Raw genomic sequence first — 17,840 nt, 5'->3', positions numbered from 1 at the left:
CTCCACACAATAATTCACATTTCCTTTTGCTCCAGGATAATTGTCCTGCTGTGAGAAACTGTTCAAATTAAAATCCCACATCTGTCATGTCTACTAATACTCTTTAATAGCCTCCTCTATCTGTCCTCTTCCCTTCCTGATCACTTAGCTCAGAGGACCTGATTAATGAAAAGGCTATATAAAATGGAAAGGCATTTAGTGCATTTACCTATCAGTCGCAGTGGAGAAAAGGAGACATGAACAGGAAGTAATTTGGGCCTATTGGAACACATTCACTCTCTTAACATGATAGGAAAGGAACCATGGAATTATAATTACTTGGGATTCTTTTTCTATAGACAGAACAAATCACAATGTCCCTGTGTATCACACATTGACTGGATAATACTCTCAATACCTCTCATCTGTCTCCTTATGGGGCACTACAGTATATCCTGACCACTCAAAGCCTCTTTGGATTGGATACAGGGCTGTCCTGTCCTGTCCTAGGTATTCTCCCGGCACTCCAAGACGCTCCAAGAAAAACAAGGCCACTTAGCAAGGCTCTATAAATAGCAGCAGTAGTGCATTACAGAAGTATATTAACCCAGATCCATCTCTTATCGCTCCGGGGGCCAAATGGGATGACATGGTGAGAACAACAGAGCAGAAATGGGTGGACTGGAATATGGGTGTGCGTGCGCATGCAGGGAGAAATTGAGGATGTAGTCTGGGTTCTTTTGGGATGGCCTGAGAAGCGAATGTGAGTGACTTAGATATTCCCGACAAGTGACTAAACTCACTGCTGATAATCTAGGACGGTTACCCTGTGGTGTGTGTCATTTGACCAAGCTTGAGGTGTGATCTCAGTGTGTGTGTGTGTGTGTGTGTGTGTGTGTGTGTGTGTGTGTGTACGTACGGGCAGGGGACTGTGGCTATGACCCGACTTCCGCACTAAATCTGGACTAATCCTGGCAGCATTAACTTCATCTGTACAGTGAAACCTGAAGGATCCATTGACCCATTAGGACACAGTGACAGGAAGGCATTTACTAAATGACTGGTGGAAAATCATAGGGTGTTGCTTAGCTGCTTACTCTAATCAGATGATTGACGCTACTGACGATTAGAGTAAAAACCCTCCCTTTTTTGAGCCAGGCTTTTTATTTTTTTATTTTTTTTTACAGATGTTGCATTGTGTTATTTGTTTATTGCATATCACTAATTCTTCTGTGGCTGCGGCTGATGCAATGCTTTTTGTGAAATGAAAGGGATTTCTAAAAAGTAAGCCCACCCCAGTCCCTGCACACGCACACACACACACACGTTCACACGCACGCACGCATTGACACAGACACACAAACACGTACACCTGGCTTACTCACAGGTGGATGTATATAACAAAGTAGGGTCAATTATCAGTATTGGATAGAAATGAGTAAATCAGGGAGAACAGAGATTCAAAAAGGATACAAAATAGACTGTGTGTGTGACTGTATAAGACACAATGATGACACACACAAACACCGAGCAATGGTGAACACACAAAGGGCTTTATCTTCATGCCCACACATGGGCAGCTTAGAGGAGCCAGCAGACGTGCCAGTGTCCTAGTCGCCAAGCAGACATAGTGTCTCTCACACGCACGCACGCACACGCACACGCACACGCACACACACACACACACACACACACACACACACATCTCTGCAGGAATCCCAGCACAGCAACACACCAGTGTGTGATCATTTTCTTCTTCTACAGTGCCACACACACACACACATGCTCAAACACACCTCTTCACATATGCTGTCTGTGTGAGCAGGTGTCTCATTCTATGCACCCTAAAGACAATGTTTGGCTACAGATACTTCTTTTCATCATTCCCTCCCTTAAATGAACAATCCACAAAGCCAATTCTATTTCAACCTCTTAGGTCACGAGCTCCACCAAACACCACATGCAGTGCCATTCTTCCTGCTATACATGTGTGCAGTATGTTTCCATGTGTTTCTGTGTCTGTACATGTCTCTCTCCTCAGTCAGCGTCCACTCTCCATGTATGTGTGAATGTGTGATTGTCTGTGTTTGTGCGAGTGCGTGTGCATAAGTGTATGTACGTGCGCGCGTGTGACTGTGTGCATACAGTATATCTGTATGTGAGAGGTCTGTTCTCTCCTCCAGCAGTCAGTGGGCTCTCTGCTGCAGCGCCATTGTCTGAAAGACTATAATTAATTGGAGGAGAAGTGTGGCTGTTGACCTTTTCGCAGGTGATCGTCAGCCTGCCGCGCTCCGCTCGTTAATCGCTCAGCCATCACTCTGTCTCGTTCCTGACCATGACAATTACACACCGGTCGCCCGGGGGACAGAGCGACAGTCAAAACGGCCACTTCCACACCAGGCAGACACACACACTTACACAATGATGCACTCACAAACATACACCGACATACACACACTTACGCAAACACACACATGTAAAAATGATGCATCAACACAGAGGCACGCACACACACCACACGCACACAGACACACGCACACACACACCACACAAAGTATCCCCTATTACCCACTCTGTACAGCTGTTCATTTCACCTGCCCATTACCTGAAATCTGTGTGACATTAGAATAATGCTAACTTTCCTAATGCTCCACTTATCTAGGAGGTCATAAACGTATCATAGAAATGAGACGGGCTGAGAGCCATGTTCCCCTCCTGGGTGGGCACAGGTCAAGCGTTTCAGACACTTTTGGAGGGATTCTAGCTCATACTACTCTATGTGAGTGGCAGACAGATGGTGTAGATTGATGATGGAGACTAGAAGTGAGGTGTAAGAACCAGGAATAATCTTTATCATAGGATCCCTGTCATTAGAGTATCCCCTCTTTTTCTGGATTATTCACAGCTACACTTACACTTGAGTTAGCTATAGCGCTCCTTACATTGAGTGGGTTGAGGAACACTGAGCGACAGGAATTCCAGATAGTCCCTTTCCTGATCTAGAGGTATGTTGGATAAAGATGTCTCAGGGCCATCAAGTACATTTCATATATTTAAAACATTGTACATATTTGAATCCAGTCTGTATAACTAAACAACGTGAGAAACCACAAGATTACGTTTTGGGCCCTACAAACAGCTGACCCCAAAAAGTTGACATCAACGGGATGGACAGAGAGCAGGAGAGAGAGAGGAGAGGGGAAAACAAACACACAGAAATAGATATGGGACTGAGATGAGATGATGAGAGGAGAGCGAGGGAGAAAGAGAGAGAAAGGGAGAGCTCTTCATTTCCTGATCAGCACTAAGATCTGTGTTAAGGAGCTGGAGCTAATTGAGATGTTTGTGTTGCTCCTTTCTATTCCCCCACTCCCTTTCCCTTTCCTTCTCTCTCTGTCTTTCGCTCTCTCCTCATCTCTCTCTCTTTTTCGCCAAGGCGTAATTATTTGCAATTTGCCTAAGTCATCCATTTGCTGGGACGCCAAGCATGAAAAATAGGCAATTTTGTCAAAATGGAAATGCCTCTCGGAGTCAACCTAGGGGAAATAACCCGAGGAGAGGGGCTGTCTGATGGAGCCCTTCTGATAACTGTCACAGGAGCAGAAATAATAAAGTAGCCACGTCAGTCTGCCACGAGGTACGTCTGTATGTATGTACAGTATGTATGTACGTGTGTGTGTGTAGAGGGGTAAGTTGTGAACTTCGTGGGTGTGCCCAGCCGAGAGCCCGCTTGCAACTCGCCAGGGGCATCAGGGGTCATTGGCGGCTGTACCTACCAGTCTGCGCACATGACGATGTCAAAGTGTCCCTCCAGCGCTGTGACATCTGTTTCACAGTCCCACCTGACCACTCTGTAGGATGGGTAGAAGTTCAAGTTTTATTGTCACATGCAAAAGTACAGTGAAATGCTTAACTTTCAAGCTCTACACAACAGTGCAATAATCAATATCAAAATAGTATACCTAATAAAAGTAATTCCTTAAAAAACGAATATAGATATATATACACTGAACAAAATATAAACACAACACGTAAAGTGTTGGTCCCATGTTTCATGAGCTGAAAAAAAATATCCATATAGACAAATATTATTTCTCTCCAATTTTGTGGACAACTTTGTTTACATCCTGGTTAGAGAGCAGTTCTCCGTTGCCAAGATAATCCATCCACTTGAAAGGTGTGGCATATGAAAACGCTGTTTAAACATCATGATCATTACACAGGTGCACCTTGTGTTGGGGATCAGAAAAGGCTCTCTAAGATGTAGACTTTGGTCACAGAACACAATGCCACAGATGTCTCAAGCTTTGGTGGAGTGTGGAATTGGCATGCTGACTGCAGGAATGTCCACCAGAGCTGTTGTCAGGGAATTGAATGTTAATTTCTCTACCATATGCCACCTCCAACGTAATTTTAGAGAAGTTGGCAGTATGTCCAACCGGCCTCACAACCGCACACCACGTGTAACCATGCCAGCCCAGGACCTCCACATCCAGCTTCTTCACCTGCGGGATCGTCTGAGACCAGCAACCCGGAAAGCTGATGAAGTTGAAGAGTATTTATGTCTGTAATAAAGCTCTTTTGTGGGAAAAAAAATCATTTTGATTGGCAAGGCCTGGCTCCCCAGTGGGTGGTCCTGGCTCCCAAGTGGGTGGGCCTATGCCCTCCCAGGCCCATGCATGGCTGCGCCCCTACCCAGTAATGTGGAATCCATAGTTTAGGGCCTAATTAATTTATTTCAAATGACTGACTTCCTTGTATGAACTGTAACTCAGTAAAATTGTTAAATGTTGTGTTAAAAGTTTTGTTCAGTATATTTTTGTTCCGTATATACACCACTGTTCAAAAGTTTGGGGTCACTTAGAAATGTCCTCGTTTTTGAAAGATAAGCTAATTTTTTGTCCATTAAAATAACATCAAATTGATCAGAAATACAGTGTAGACATTGTTAATGTTGTAAATGACTATTGTAGCTGGAAACGGCAGACAGAGGCCCATTATCAGCAACCATCACTCCTGTGTTCCAATGGCACGTTGTGTTAGCTAATCCAAGTTTATCAATTTAAAAGGCTAATTGACCATTAGAAAACACTTTTGCAATTATGTAGGCACAGCTGAAAACTGTTGTTCTGATTAAGCAGCAATAAGACTAGTTGAGACTAGTTGAGTATCTGGAGCATCAGCATTTGTGGGTTCGAGTAAAGGCTCAAAATGGCCAGAAACAAAGCACTTTCTTCTGAAACTTGTCAGTCTATTCTTGTTCTGAGAAATGAAGGCTATTCCATGCGAGAAATTGTCAAGAAACTGAAGATCCCGTACAACGCTCTGTACTACTCCCTTCACAGAACAGTGCAAACTGGCTCTAACCAGAATAGAAAGAGTGGGAGACCCCGGTGCACAACTGAGCAAGAGGACAAGTACATTAGAATGTCTAGTTTGAGAAACAGACATCTCACAAGTCCTCAACTGACAGATTCATTAAATAGTACCCACAAAACAAGAGTCTTTCTGCTTTGCTGGTGACACTGGCAGTGGTTTATTTAGAATTCAAGGCACACTTAGCCAGCATGGCTACCACAGCATTCTGCAGCTATACACCATCCCACCTAGTTTGCGCTGAGTGGGACTATTATTTGTTTTTCAACAGGACAATGACCCAACACACCTATAGGCTGTGTAAGGGCTATTTGACCAAGAAGGAGAGTGATGGAGTGCTGCATCAGATGACCTGGCTTCCACAATCACCCGACCTCAACCCAATTGAGATGGTTTGGGATGAGTTGGACCGCAGAGTGAAGTAAAAGCAGCCAACAAGTGCTCAGCATATGTGGGAACTCCTTCAAGACGGTTGGAAAAGCATTCCAGGTGAAGCTGGTTGAGAGAATGCCAAGAGTGTGCAGAGCTGTCATCAAGGCAAAGGGTGGCTTCTTTGAAGAATCTAAAATATATTTGGATTTGTCTAACACTTTTTTGGTTACTACATGATTCCATAGGTGTTATTTTGACTGCTATTGTATATAATAAAGAAAACATGAGAAATAAGAGAGGAAGCTATATACAAGGTCAGTGCCAATACCACATTTACAATGTGCAGGGATACTGGAGTATTTTTAGAATGGCAAAGGGCTTAGGGGAGAGTAACATACTGTAGGGTAACTAACTATCGTTTACGGACACACAATCAGGTACAAATATGCTCATTCTCCATTAAACATAAGTTATGCTCCCTTTCCCTTTGTCCTGCTCCCTTCCTCCCTCCTTTCTTCCCTTCTCAGTGTGTTGTCCCCTGGTGTCTCAACGCCCCCCACTGTGTGTGTGCCTCAGTGCACAGAGGTAAAACACACCTCGTCAGACCTCTCAGAGAGAGCCCTATCTGACATGACACCTGAAATCAACAGCTCGATTGTCTCAGCCCAGGAATCCCACTGCTAGTACTACGACTGCTGTGACCACTGACAGGTACTCTCCATGTCTACAGGAGCTTCATCAGTACTACTGTATTGTACCGCAAGGGCTGCTCCTGCTATTAATGTTATTGTACAGTCTCTAGCCCCAGCTCCTGACAGCCCCCTCCTATACACTATCCACGCCCTGCCTGTGGTCACTACGTCTTCCTTCCTTCCTTCTCCTTTCCATCTCCCCATCTCTTCAGCCAGTTAAACACTTGACTCTTTTTTTTTCTCTCTGTCTCTGTCTGTCTCTCTGTCTCTCTCTCTCAAGAGATCGGGTCCAGGCCCCAGACAGCCAAATGGGATTATTAATAAACCATTATTAACACTCAGTAAACAAAAATTATGTCTTGTGGAAATACAATCTCATCTCCTGGCAGGGGGCCCGCGCCTGCTTTTTATTCAGTGACTTGAGAAAAGCAATCCCCCCTCATCCAATCGCGGGGCGACCTTCACCCCTCTCAAACCGTGCGTTCTGACAGGAGGTTTAATCTGAAAAGAAAACAATCAAAGTAATGCAGGCTAATTATACGTTTACTTTTTCACTTCATCATCCCGTGTAAATACACGAGGAGGAGGGAGGGAGGTGGTGCAGGGAGCAAGGGAAAGAGCTAGGGAGGGAGGTGGTGCAGGGAGCAAGGGAAAGAGCTAGGGAGGGAGGTGGTGCAGGGAGCAAGGGAAAGAGCGAGGGAGGGAGGTGGTGCAGGGAGCAAGGGAAAGAGCGAGGGAGGGAGGTGGTGCAGGGAGCAAGGGAAAGAGCTAGGGAGGGAGGGTGGTGCAGGGAGCAAGGGAAAGAGCTAGGGAGGGAGAGTAGAGGAGGGGAAGCGAGGGAGACTGGGATCAAGTAAGTGAGATCGCTGAACGACAAAATTACTTTTTAGGGAGGTAATGAATGGTGTTTTTCAGCTAGAACTATCCCTGTATCCAGGGTACAACAGAATGACTGGTGACGTGGGGGTTCTTTTGATGGTTTCTGGATGAAGACATCCAATTAGACCGAATCGTTCTGCTTTGATAAATTTACACACACAGACACACCTCCTTTACCTCTACCTCAATCAGGACGGGTGATACCTTGAGGTTTACATACTGTAACCATGTAATAAGCCCTGACTCCCCAACAGCAGCAGTTAAGCATGGCTAACCCTAACCCAGACTTAACTATTTGCCTTAAAAGGTCATGAACAATCAGAATCATGTTTTCATGAAATGTGATGATATTTGGATGAAACCAGTATGATGACCTAAGTGTGAAAAATGACTGTTGCTTCTACATTGATAAAGTTTGATCATAAAGTTACTGGTCCCCTCCCCCATGTCAAACACTTGGATTCAGGAGGTGGATTATTAAGGAGATACGGTGACATCACTCTCATTTTAATACACCAATGGTAACATGATATTCTCTTACCTAATTTAAATAAGTACCGCCCTGTAACCAACATCGGAGAAGGCGTGTTTGCAGAGGGGCGTGGTTTATATAGCTAGTTACCTACTCTACTGGAGACATCATTTGACTGTAGGGTGTCAGCAAATGTACACTGAAGTCAGTTACGATGCCAAACTGCAGTCAGGTCAAAACCCTGGTGAGGACAAAGAGCATGCAGATCAGCTTGAGAAGGTTTCTGACAGTTTGTGTAGAAATTCTTTACTTGTGCAAACCCACAGTTTCATCAGTTGGTCTCAGACGATCCTGCAGGTGAAGAAGCTGGATGTGGAGGTCCTGTGCTGGCGGGGTTACACACGGTCTGCGGTTGTGAGGCAGGTTGTAGGTACTGACAAAATCTCTAAAACAAAGTTGGAGGTGGCTTAAGGTAGAGAAATGAACATTAAATTATCTGGCAACCGCTCTGGTGGACATTCCTGCAATCAGCCTGCAAAGTCCTTGCTCCCTCAATACTTGACACATCTGTGGCATTGTGTTGTGTGACAAAACTCCACATTTTAGAGTGGATTTTTATCGCCCCAGCACAAGGTCCACCTGTGTAATGATCAGGCTGTTTAATCAGCTTCTTAATATGCCACAACTGTCAGGTGGATGGTTTATCTTGGCAAAGGAGAAATGCTCACTAACAGGGATGTAAACAAAGGAGTGCAATTTCTTTTGTTGAGAAATGTGTTTTTTGTGCGTATGGAAAATATCTGGGATCTTTTATTTCAGCTCATGAAACATGTGACCAAGACTTTGCATGTTGCTTTTATAATTTTGTTCAGCATAATAAAAAGTTTACACTATTCATCTCTGGCAAAGATACTTATATGTTTCCCTTTCACCTGTGTCTGGTGTTAGCTAGTTACCGGCTAGCTAGGTCTTCATCTGTGTCTGGTGTTAGCTAGTTACTGGCTAGCTAGTTCTTCATCTGTGTCTGGTGTTAGCTAGTTACCGGCTAGCTAGGTCTTCATCTGTGTCTGGTGTTAGCTAGCTACCGGCTAGCTAGGTCTTCATCTGTGTCTGGTGTTAGCTAGTTACCGGCTAGCTAGGTCTTCATCTGTGTCTGGTGTTAGCATCTGCTGGTCTTCATCTGGTGTTAGCTAGTTACCGGCTAGCTAGTCTGGTGTTAGCTTTATCCGGTCTTCATCTGTGTCTGGTGTTAGCTAGTTACCGGCTAGCTAGGTCTTCATCTGTGTCTGGTGTTAGCTAGTTACCGGCTAGCTAGGTCTTCATCTGTGTCTGGTGTTAGCTAGTTACCGGCTAGCTAGGTCTTCAGCCAGCATGGAACAAAAGGGGGGGAAGGTTTGTTCAAAACTCTGAGGTAGTTGTCATGTCAACACATCAGTCAGTGCTGCTGTGAATGGCATCGCAAGAGACATGCCAAATGGGGGATGTTTAAAAAAGTTGACATCATTTTTTGCAATTTCCATGTTGTTTGAGTTGCTTTGTGTTTCACCACATTTGATTGAGATGATTTTACTGCAACACTGCATCCAAGTTTCTTGACATAGGCGTTTCAAAGAGATGTCAGTCAATGCCAGCCTCTTTTCAAACATTCCTGGTTGTAAAAGCCATGAGAAAAATGACTTACTACATTTTTAAAATTTATTTTTTATTTCTATCTGCCAAAAATATTATGGGTGATATTTTAGTCACTCAAAAGTCTATTTTACATGGGAATAAGAATGACTGTTCCACAGTGATGATAACTGAGGTGACTTATTGAGCTGAACCCATATATGGATTTCATTAAAGTAATAGTGACAGAGAGATTTGAGAGGTGTGAGAGAGGGAGGTGTTATCAGATGAACGTCTCACCTGCTGGAAACATCTGTGGAGCCAAAGACACCGGCCTGCCTGTTTCTCTCGATGACTCCACGCACATCTGGTGACCTGGTTAAGGTTACAACTAAACATCTCACATTCACAACTAACATTAGTCACATGCAGCTACTGACATGATCTAGCATTTTATTAGGCAGGTTTGGGGTCTTTGGTGGTAACTTATCAGCTGTGGGCACGCAAGCACGCACACACACACCATCCCTGAACTCCGGGGGCAAAGTGAGAGGCTGACAGATGCTTGACAGGACAGAGCAGAAATGAGCAGAGAAGAGCAGAACAGAACAGACCTGAACAGACCTGAACAGGGCAGGGCAGGGCAGGGCAGGGCAGGGCAGGGCAGGGCAGGGCAGGGCAGGACTTAATGGAGGCCAGCAGATCAATCAGAAGGCTTTTAACCTGTAGCCTACGCCTGAGAGGAGCTCACCACATCACCACTATGACACACAGGCTGATTGATGTCAACCGGTCTATTAATACACTGTCTGGAGGGCCGGTGCTGAGGCAATTCAATTAGGATTTATCTGTCTTTAAAGCAGCAAAAAGCTGTAGCAAATCCAATCTAGAGCGCGAAGAGGAAAGAGAGGGGGAGGGGGGAGAGAGGGAGAGGTATCTGCTGGATGGATGGAGAGCCAATCCTAGATCAAAGGGATGGGCCCTTACACATACACATGCATGCACACACACACACAAATGTTCGGGACAGACACCACACACACAAATGTTCGGACAGACACCATACACACACAGGGCAGGTCTGTGTAGTAAGAGAGTCAGCACACTGGGATCATGGGCTGAGGAGGAGAGGAGCTTACAGGGTAATCTCATCAGTACCACCGCACTGGGGGAGAGGTCATCCTACACACTGCCAAGTGGTGCACACACACACACACACACACCCCCACACACACACACACACACGAGCTGTAACAGCCATGCACATACAGTGGTGTAACAGGTTTGGTTGGGGTCAATTCAAATGAAGGTCAACCCTAACAGGCTTGTACACACTCTCTCAGTCACTCACACAAATACAGTACTCGGACCGACAGGGATTCAGAAATAACGTAACACTTAACAAGCACTCAACAATTCAACAGGTTCTCACATAAACACATTAATCTATACTGTAAGTAGATACTCATACTCCTAGTAGTGCATTTATTTGTCTGTTCTGGGTGTGTAAGCTGAGGAATATTTGTCCTTCTGGGTCGTCACACAGGGGGGAAGCAGCCAACATTCATGAATCAGACAATGATCAACAATTTTCAGTTTGTAATTCAAGGTCAGGAGTGATGGTGCTTGGTGAGCGTGTGTCTACTGTACGTGCGGCTGTATGGCACAATGTGTGTGTGTGGCTGTATGGCACAATGTGTGTGTGTGGCTGTATGGCACAATGTGTACGTGCGGCTGTATGGCACAATGTGTACGTGCGGCTGTATGGCACAATGTGTGCGTGCGGCTGTATGGCACAATGTGTACGTGCGGCTGTATGGCACAATGTGTACGTGCGGCTGTATGGCACAATGTGTGCGGCTGTGTGTGTGTGTGTGGCTGTATGGCACAAATGTGTGTGTGTGGCTGTATGGCACAATGTGTGTGTGTGGCTGTATGGCACAAATGTGTGTGTGTGGCTGTATGGCACAATGTGTACGTGCGAGGCCCGGTTAAATAATAATATATGCTAGTTGCTACATATTTACACTAAGAACGTGAAAAAGCGACTTTGAGAGGGTACTTACTGTACATGTTGTGTTGATTGAGAGAAACTCCTATTCTATTTCATCCACTCTCAATAGCCATATCTGCTCATCTATTTCTCTCCATTCTTTCTCTTTTCTCACACTTATCACACCATTCCATCTATTTCTATTATGAGAACGACTACACAAAAATAGTATCTCGGGGAAAAAGCCTGTGAATGTTGTGAAAGTGGCCTATTGGGCAACACAGCTGATTGTCCATCTCTGTGGCTGCCTTTCCCGCCAACTTCTTTCTTTTCTCTTTAAACAAAGCTGCAGTCAACTCTGAATTGTGTACGTTTCCGTCATCAGAGGCCCAGCGATGCTATTGTTACTGCCTCCGTGATATTCAATGACGTCTCATTGTGGTGAGCAGTTCTTCAGCTATATCTGAACCATGTATTTTGTCCAAGCTTTGTGTGTGTAGGTTTCCTGCATTTGTAAAAGCCACAGATTTCTCTTTATCGTGCTGGTACAATTGAGAAGAGAGGGCTGGGGAGGGTGGGTAGACAGCGCTAACCAATGAGAGTGCAAGGAGCTATCAGTGCAAACCAATGAGAGAGCAGGGAGCTGGCAGTGTGGGTACAGGTGAAGGGACACGAGACACATTACCTCTGGGTAGGCCGTTCCGTTGCCCCAAGCAAAACAAACAGAAGGAAAGTCACATTAATCAATGATGCAGTCCAGTTGCTCAACAACAATGCCACCAACAACTCCGACCTGGATCTGATCCTATCATAACATTTAACAAATGCAGCACAGAGCCCACTCTGGAAATGTGATGTTCTTGTAGAGTATGTGTTACATATAACAATATATATATATATATATATATATATATCAATGAAGGGTCATTTTATGATATTTACATTTAAAGACTACTCAAATTTCAGAGCACACTGTAGAGATTTAAATTACACCTAGAATGGCTTGCTAGCGTCTACAGAGTCATCCATCATTGTAGTGTCTTAAAGGAGGCCTGGGTAAGACTAAAATGTCACACATTTCTCAACTTTAATTAGTTCTTTCCCAATAACTATTTTGGATACAGATTTGGAAGGTATGCCAAGCATCCTTCCACCAATGGCCTTTCTATGGATTTAATTTCAGGAAGATCCAAAACATTAGAAATATCTTTGTGACAATCTTGTATGGAATGCCTCTTTATTGAATTGAATTGAATTGAATTGAATTAAATGCTCAGTCATCTAGCATTGTGGCTTTGGCCCTGAGAGGGAGTTGAAAAGACATGCATTTGGAGATACTTTGAGATAGTATGCAATTATTTCACTCAAATGGGGCAAGGTCTTACCGACCACTTTCAATCACTCATATAACACAACTGTAGAAGGATGGATTGAAATGGTATGGAAGGGACATTTTGCTGGATTCTAAGTGATATTGGGCACCAGAGTGCCGAGTGTGTCTTTGTGAAAATGCACATTCCCTCACATTCTCAGACAACTGTAATATTCTCTGACCTTGTAAAAAAAAACACAGACACACACATATACAGACAACCAACATGCCCACAAACGCTCACGCACACACAGTGTCTCTATGGGGTTGCTAATGACCCAGGGCTGAGTGCTGTGTTTGGGTCTCTGATGGAGTGAGAGAGAGGAGGATACTCTGAATAGCCTTCTCGTTCCCATCTGATAACAGAACTTCCTTCACGTCAGCACAAATGGCAATCTGAAAAGAGAGAGAGAGAAATCAGAGAGTGAAAGATGAGACAAAAAGAGGACAAGAACCCAAAATAAAAGCAAAAGACCCCTAGAGAGAGTTAGTCACTCCCCCTCCCTCTCCAAACACACAAGACAGAAGCATCGCCTCATCTACAAAGCCTCATTCTCAACAGCTCCCTCTCCTTCCCTCTCTCCATCTTCCCTTTCTCTCTCCCTCCCTCCCCTCCCTCCTTTTCTCAGTCATCCTTTTTCCCCTCCATTTTATGTCTGCATTATTTTAATCATTCAATCAAATCAGTCAATACTTTTATCATTCCCGTTAGCTGTGGGCCTCTATCTTGCTATCAGTCTGTTCAGTAATTGCATTGTGACAGGGGATGATGGCGAGCAGAGAGCCTTTCATTTGCCGGTTTGTGTTTATCGGGCGGAGCCATCACGCGCGCTGTCACTCTGCTCTCTGCTCTCGGCCTGCCAGATGCCCTTCATATAACTTTGCACCGCAGACGAGGGAGCTTTGTGCTGCTGCTTCAGCTTCTTTACAACCCCGTCTTTTCTATGTTTGCACCCTTTTTTATTCCCTTTTTTAAAATCGTGTGTGTGTGTGTGTGTGTGTGTGTGTGTGTGTGTGTGTGTGTGTGGCACATTCATATAAGATCAATGTTGTCAAATGCTCTATGACACACTGACAAGACCATCAGATGTCAGTCACCCCCCACACACCTCCACTCCAATTCAGCACCAGAAAATACAGAGAGAGCCATGAACATTCCCTCACCCCTCTTCCTCTCTCCTTTCCTCCCTCTCGCCCTAGTGGGCTGCTCGCTCCCTCCCCCTCTCTCCCTGTGGGGTGTAAAGGGGACAGCAAGCCCTGTCCCACCAGCTGGCCAGACGGGGAGAAGGAGCCCCAAGCCGAACAGGGCTTAGGCCAGCCATGCAGAAGAGAAGAGCAGGACTCCACTCACTCTGGAAACTCTGCCGAGGCAGACCCCCTACAGGGAACTACACAGAGAGAGGGACAGGGAGAAAGAGAGAGAGGAGAGAGAGAGAGGGACAGGCAGAAAGAGAGGAGAGAGAGAGAGAGAGAGAGAGGGGGGGGGATAATGAAAGAGAGGAGAGAGAGAGAGAGAGAGAGAGGGGATAATTAAAGAGAGAGAGAGAGGGGGGGGAGAATGAAAGAGGAGAGAGAGAGAGGAGAATGAAAGGGAGAGGATGAGATGCAAAGGAAGCATACAGATGGAGAGAGAAGATGATGGAAGAGAGAGCGGATGAAGGAGTAGAAAGGAGAAGGGGGGAGAGAGAAGGTGTAGATGGAGGAAGTAGGAACTGATTAGGAGGAGGGCAGGGGATATGGAGGAGAGGAGAAAAGATACAGGAAGCCAATGGGCAAGAAGAGGAGGAGGGAAGGAGGTAAGGAATGAGGTTGGGAAAAAGGAGGGAGGAGGGGAGAGGTGTGAGGGAAGGTCTCCAGCAGCAGCCTGCAATGTCACAACACGGGATATTGACTCCAGGGAGATAAAGGCAGGCTGGTCTTCTGAAGACGGTGGCGGATCGATGACACGCTAAAGCCTGTCGATGTGGAGGGGCTCTTAAGACCTCGGCTAACAATCCCTCAACCTGTCAGCACAAGGGGCAGGCCTAGGGCTCTCTGCTCTGCTTCCCCTGCGCGCGCACACACACACACACACACACACACAACAGTAGGAGTGTGTGAGTGTGTGTGTGTATGGATTCACAAGGGGTCCACTTGATTAGTGAGAGAGCAGACACGGTTGTGCAGAAATGTGACATATGGGTAGTATGTTTGAATGTGTGTGGAAGAAATGTCACTTACCATGAGCCCTGCTAGACAGGTCATCCCTCCTCCCAACTCACACACCGCACCCCTAGGAGAGAGAGAGAGATACTGTACATTTACACTGAGTGTACAAAACATTATGCTCTTTCCAGGACATAGACTGACCAGGTGAATCCAGGTGAAAACCATGATCTCTTATTGATGTCACCTGTTAAATCCACTTCAATCAGTGTAGATGAAGGGGAGAAGACAGGTTAAAGAAGGATTTTTAAGCCTTGAGACATAGATTGTTTATATGTGCCTTTCAGAGAGCAAATGGGCCTGACAAAATATTTAAGTGCCTTTGATAGGGGTATGGTAGTAGGTGCCAGGTGAACCGGTCTGAGTGCGCCAAGAACTGCAATGCTGCTGGGTTTTTCACGCTCAACAATTTCCTGTGTGTATCAAGAATGGTCCACCACCCAAAGGACATCCAGCCAACTTGACACAACTGTGGGAAGCATTGGAATCAACATGGGCCAGCATCCCTGTGGAATGCTTTCCACACCTTGTAGAGTCCATGCCCCGATGAATTGAGGCTGTTGACAGTGACAATGTTGTGCCTTTATCTCCTGGTGGAAATAGGAGTTTGTATTGCAGCAGGGACATTAAGGTAATGATGGCTGTTGGGTTCCCTGTGGTGCTGCTGACATTGTGTACTGGATACACACACCAGAGGGCAACATGGGGGGTACAACTCAATATTAGGAAGGTGTTCTTAATGTTTTGTACACTCAGTGTATATATATACAGTACCAGTCAAAAGTTTGGACACACCTACTCACTCAAGGGTTCTTCTTTATTTTTATATTGTAGAATAATACTGAAGACATCATTCAAAGTAGCCACCCCTGCCTTGATGACAGCTTTGCACATTATTAGCATTCTCTCAACCAGCTTCAGGAGGTAGTCACCTGGAATGCATTTCAATTAACAGGTGTGCCTTGTTAAAAGTTCATTTGTGGAATGTGTTGTCCTCTGCAGCGTTGTCATGGCTGTGTGCTTAGGGTCATTGTCCTGTTGGAAGGTGCTCTGGAGCAGCTTTTCATCAAGGATCCCTCTGTACTTTGCTCTTTTTATATTTCCCTCGATCCTGACTAGTCTCCCAGTCCCTGCCAATGAAAAACATCCCCACAGCATGATGCTGCCACCACCATGCTTCACCGTAGGGATGGTAGGTGACTTTTAGCAAAGTTCAAGTGGGCTGTCATGTGCCGTTTACTGAGGAGAGGCTTCTGTCTGGCAACTCTACCATAAAGGCCTGATTGGTGAAGTGCTGCAGAGATGGTTGATCTTCTGGAAGGTTCTCTAGAGCTCTGTCAGAGTGACCATCGGGTTCTTGGTGACCTCCCTGACCAAGGCCCTTTTCCTCCTATTGCTCAGTTTGGCCGGGTGGCCAGCTCTAGGAGTCTTTGTGGATCCAAACTTCTTCCATTTAAGAATGACGGAGGCCACTGTGTTATTGGGGACCTTCAATGCTGTAGCAATTTTTTGGTACCCTTCCCCAGATCTGTGCCTCGACACAATACTGTCTCAGAGCTCTACAGACAATTTCTTCGACCTCATAGCTTGGTTTTTGCTCTGACATGCACTGTAAACTGTAGGACCTTATACAGACAGGTGTGTGCCTTTCCAAATCATGTCCAATCAATTGAATTTACCACAGGTGGACTCCAATCAAGTTGTAGAAACATCTCAAGGATGATCAAAGGAAACAGGATTCAGCTGAGCTCAATTTCGAATCTCATAGCAAAGGGTCTGAATAGTTATGTGTTTTACTTTTAATACATTTGCAAACATTTCTAAAAACGTGTTTTCACCATGTCATTATGGGGTATTGTGTGTAGATTTGTAGTAATTTGTTACATTTTGAATAATATATATATATATATATATACACACATTTTGTTACGTTACCCTTATTACGTTACAGCCTTATTCTAAAATGGATTAAATTGTTGTTTTTCCTCATCAGTCTACACACAATACCCCATAATGACAAAGCAAAAACAGTTCATATTTTATTTTTGGCAAATTGATAAAAATAAAACAAAACACTGAAATGTCACACACACACAGAGACAGAGAGAGAGGTGAAGACAGAGAGAGAGAGAGAGAGAGAGAGAGAGAGAGAGAGAGGTGAAGACAGAGAGAGAGAGAGAGAGGTGAAGACAGAGAGAGGTGAAGACAGAGAGAGAGGTGAAGACAGAGAGAGAGAGAGAGAGACAGAGAGAGAGAGAAGACAGAGAGAGAGAGAGAGAGGTGAAGAGAGAGAGAGAGAGAGAGAGAGAAGAGAGAGAGAGAGAGAGAGAGAGAGAAGAGAGAGAGAGAGAGAGAGAGAGAGAGAGAGAGAGAGAGAGAGAGAGAGAGAGAGAGGTGACAGAGAGAGAGAGAGAGAGAGGTGAAGACAGAGAGAGAGAGAGAGGTGAAGACAGAGAGAGAGAGAGAGAGAGTGAAGACAGAGAGAGAGAGAGAGAGAGACAGAGAGAGAGAGAGAGAGAGAGAGGTGAAGACAGAGAGAGAGACAGAGAGAGAGGTGAAGACAGAAGAGAGAGAGAGAGAGAGAGAGGTAAAGACAGAGAGAGAGAGAGAGAGAGAGAGGTGAAGACAGAGAGAGAGAGAGAGAGAGAGAGAGGTGAAGACAGAGAGAGAGAGAGAGAGGTGAAGACAGAGAGAGAGAGAGAGAGAGAGAGAGAGAGAGAGGTGAAGACAGAGAGAGAGAGAGAGAGAGGTGAAGACAGAGAGAGAGAGAGAGAGAGAGAGAGAGAGGTGAAGACAGAGAGAGAGAGAGAGAGAGAGAGAGAGAGGTGAAGACAGAGAGCGAGAGAGAGAGAGAGAGAGAGGTGAGAGAGAGAGAGAAGAGAGAGAGAGAGA

The 17,840-nt window shown here is 45.2% G+C and overlaps 1 protein-coding gene across 1 annotated transcript in view; it reads right to left on the bottom strand.

Moving 5' to 3' along the window:
* camkmt (calmodulin-lysine N-methyltransferase) overlaps positions 1–17,840 on the bottom strand; it is a 187,350-nt gene that overhangs the window by 29,890 nt on the left and 139,620 nt on the right. Inside the window, exons 5-8 of the mRNA XM_042306201.1 lie at positions 14,964–15,015; positions 13,076–13,139; positions 9,679–9,745; positions 3,756–3,830 (exon numbers count right to left, since the gene is read on the bottom strand). Coding sequence (XP_042162135.1) covers positions 3,756–3,830; positions 9,679–9,745; positions 13,076–13,139; positions 14,964–15,015 — 258 coding nt within the window. The remainder of the gene's footprint in view (positions 1–3,755; positions 3,831–9,678; positions 9,746–13,075; positions 13,140–14,963; positions 15,016–17,840) is intronic.

Source organism: Oncorhynchus tshawytscha, linkage group LG25, assembly GCF_018296145.1.
Source record: "Oncorhynchus tshawytscha isolate Ot180627B linkage group LG25, Otsh_v2.0, whole genome shotgun sequence".
NCBI lineage: Eukaryota > Metazoa > Chordata > Actinopteri > Salmoniformes > Salmonidae > Oncorhynchus > Oncorhynchus tshawytscha.
The sequence above is the reverse complement of the archived record's forward strand: the minus strand, read 5'-3'. Positions and strand labels throughout refer to the sequence as shown.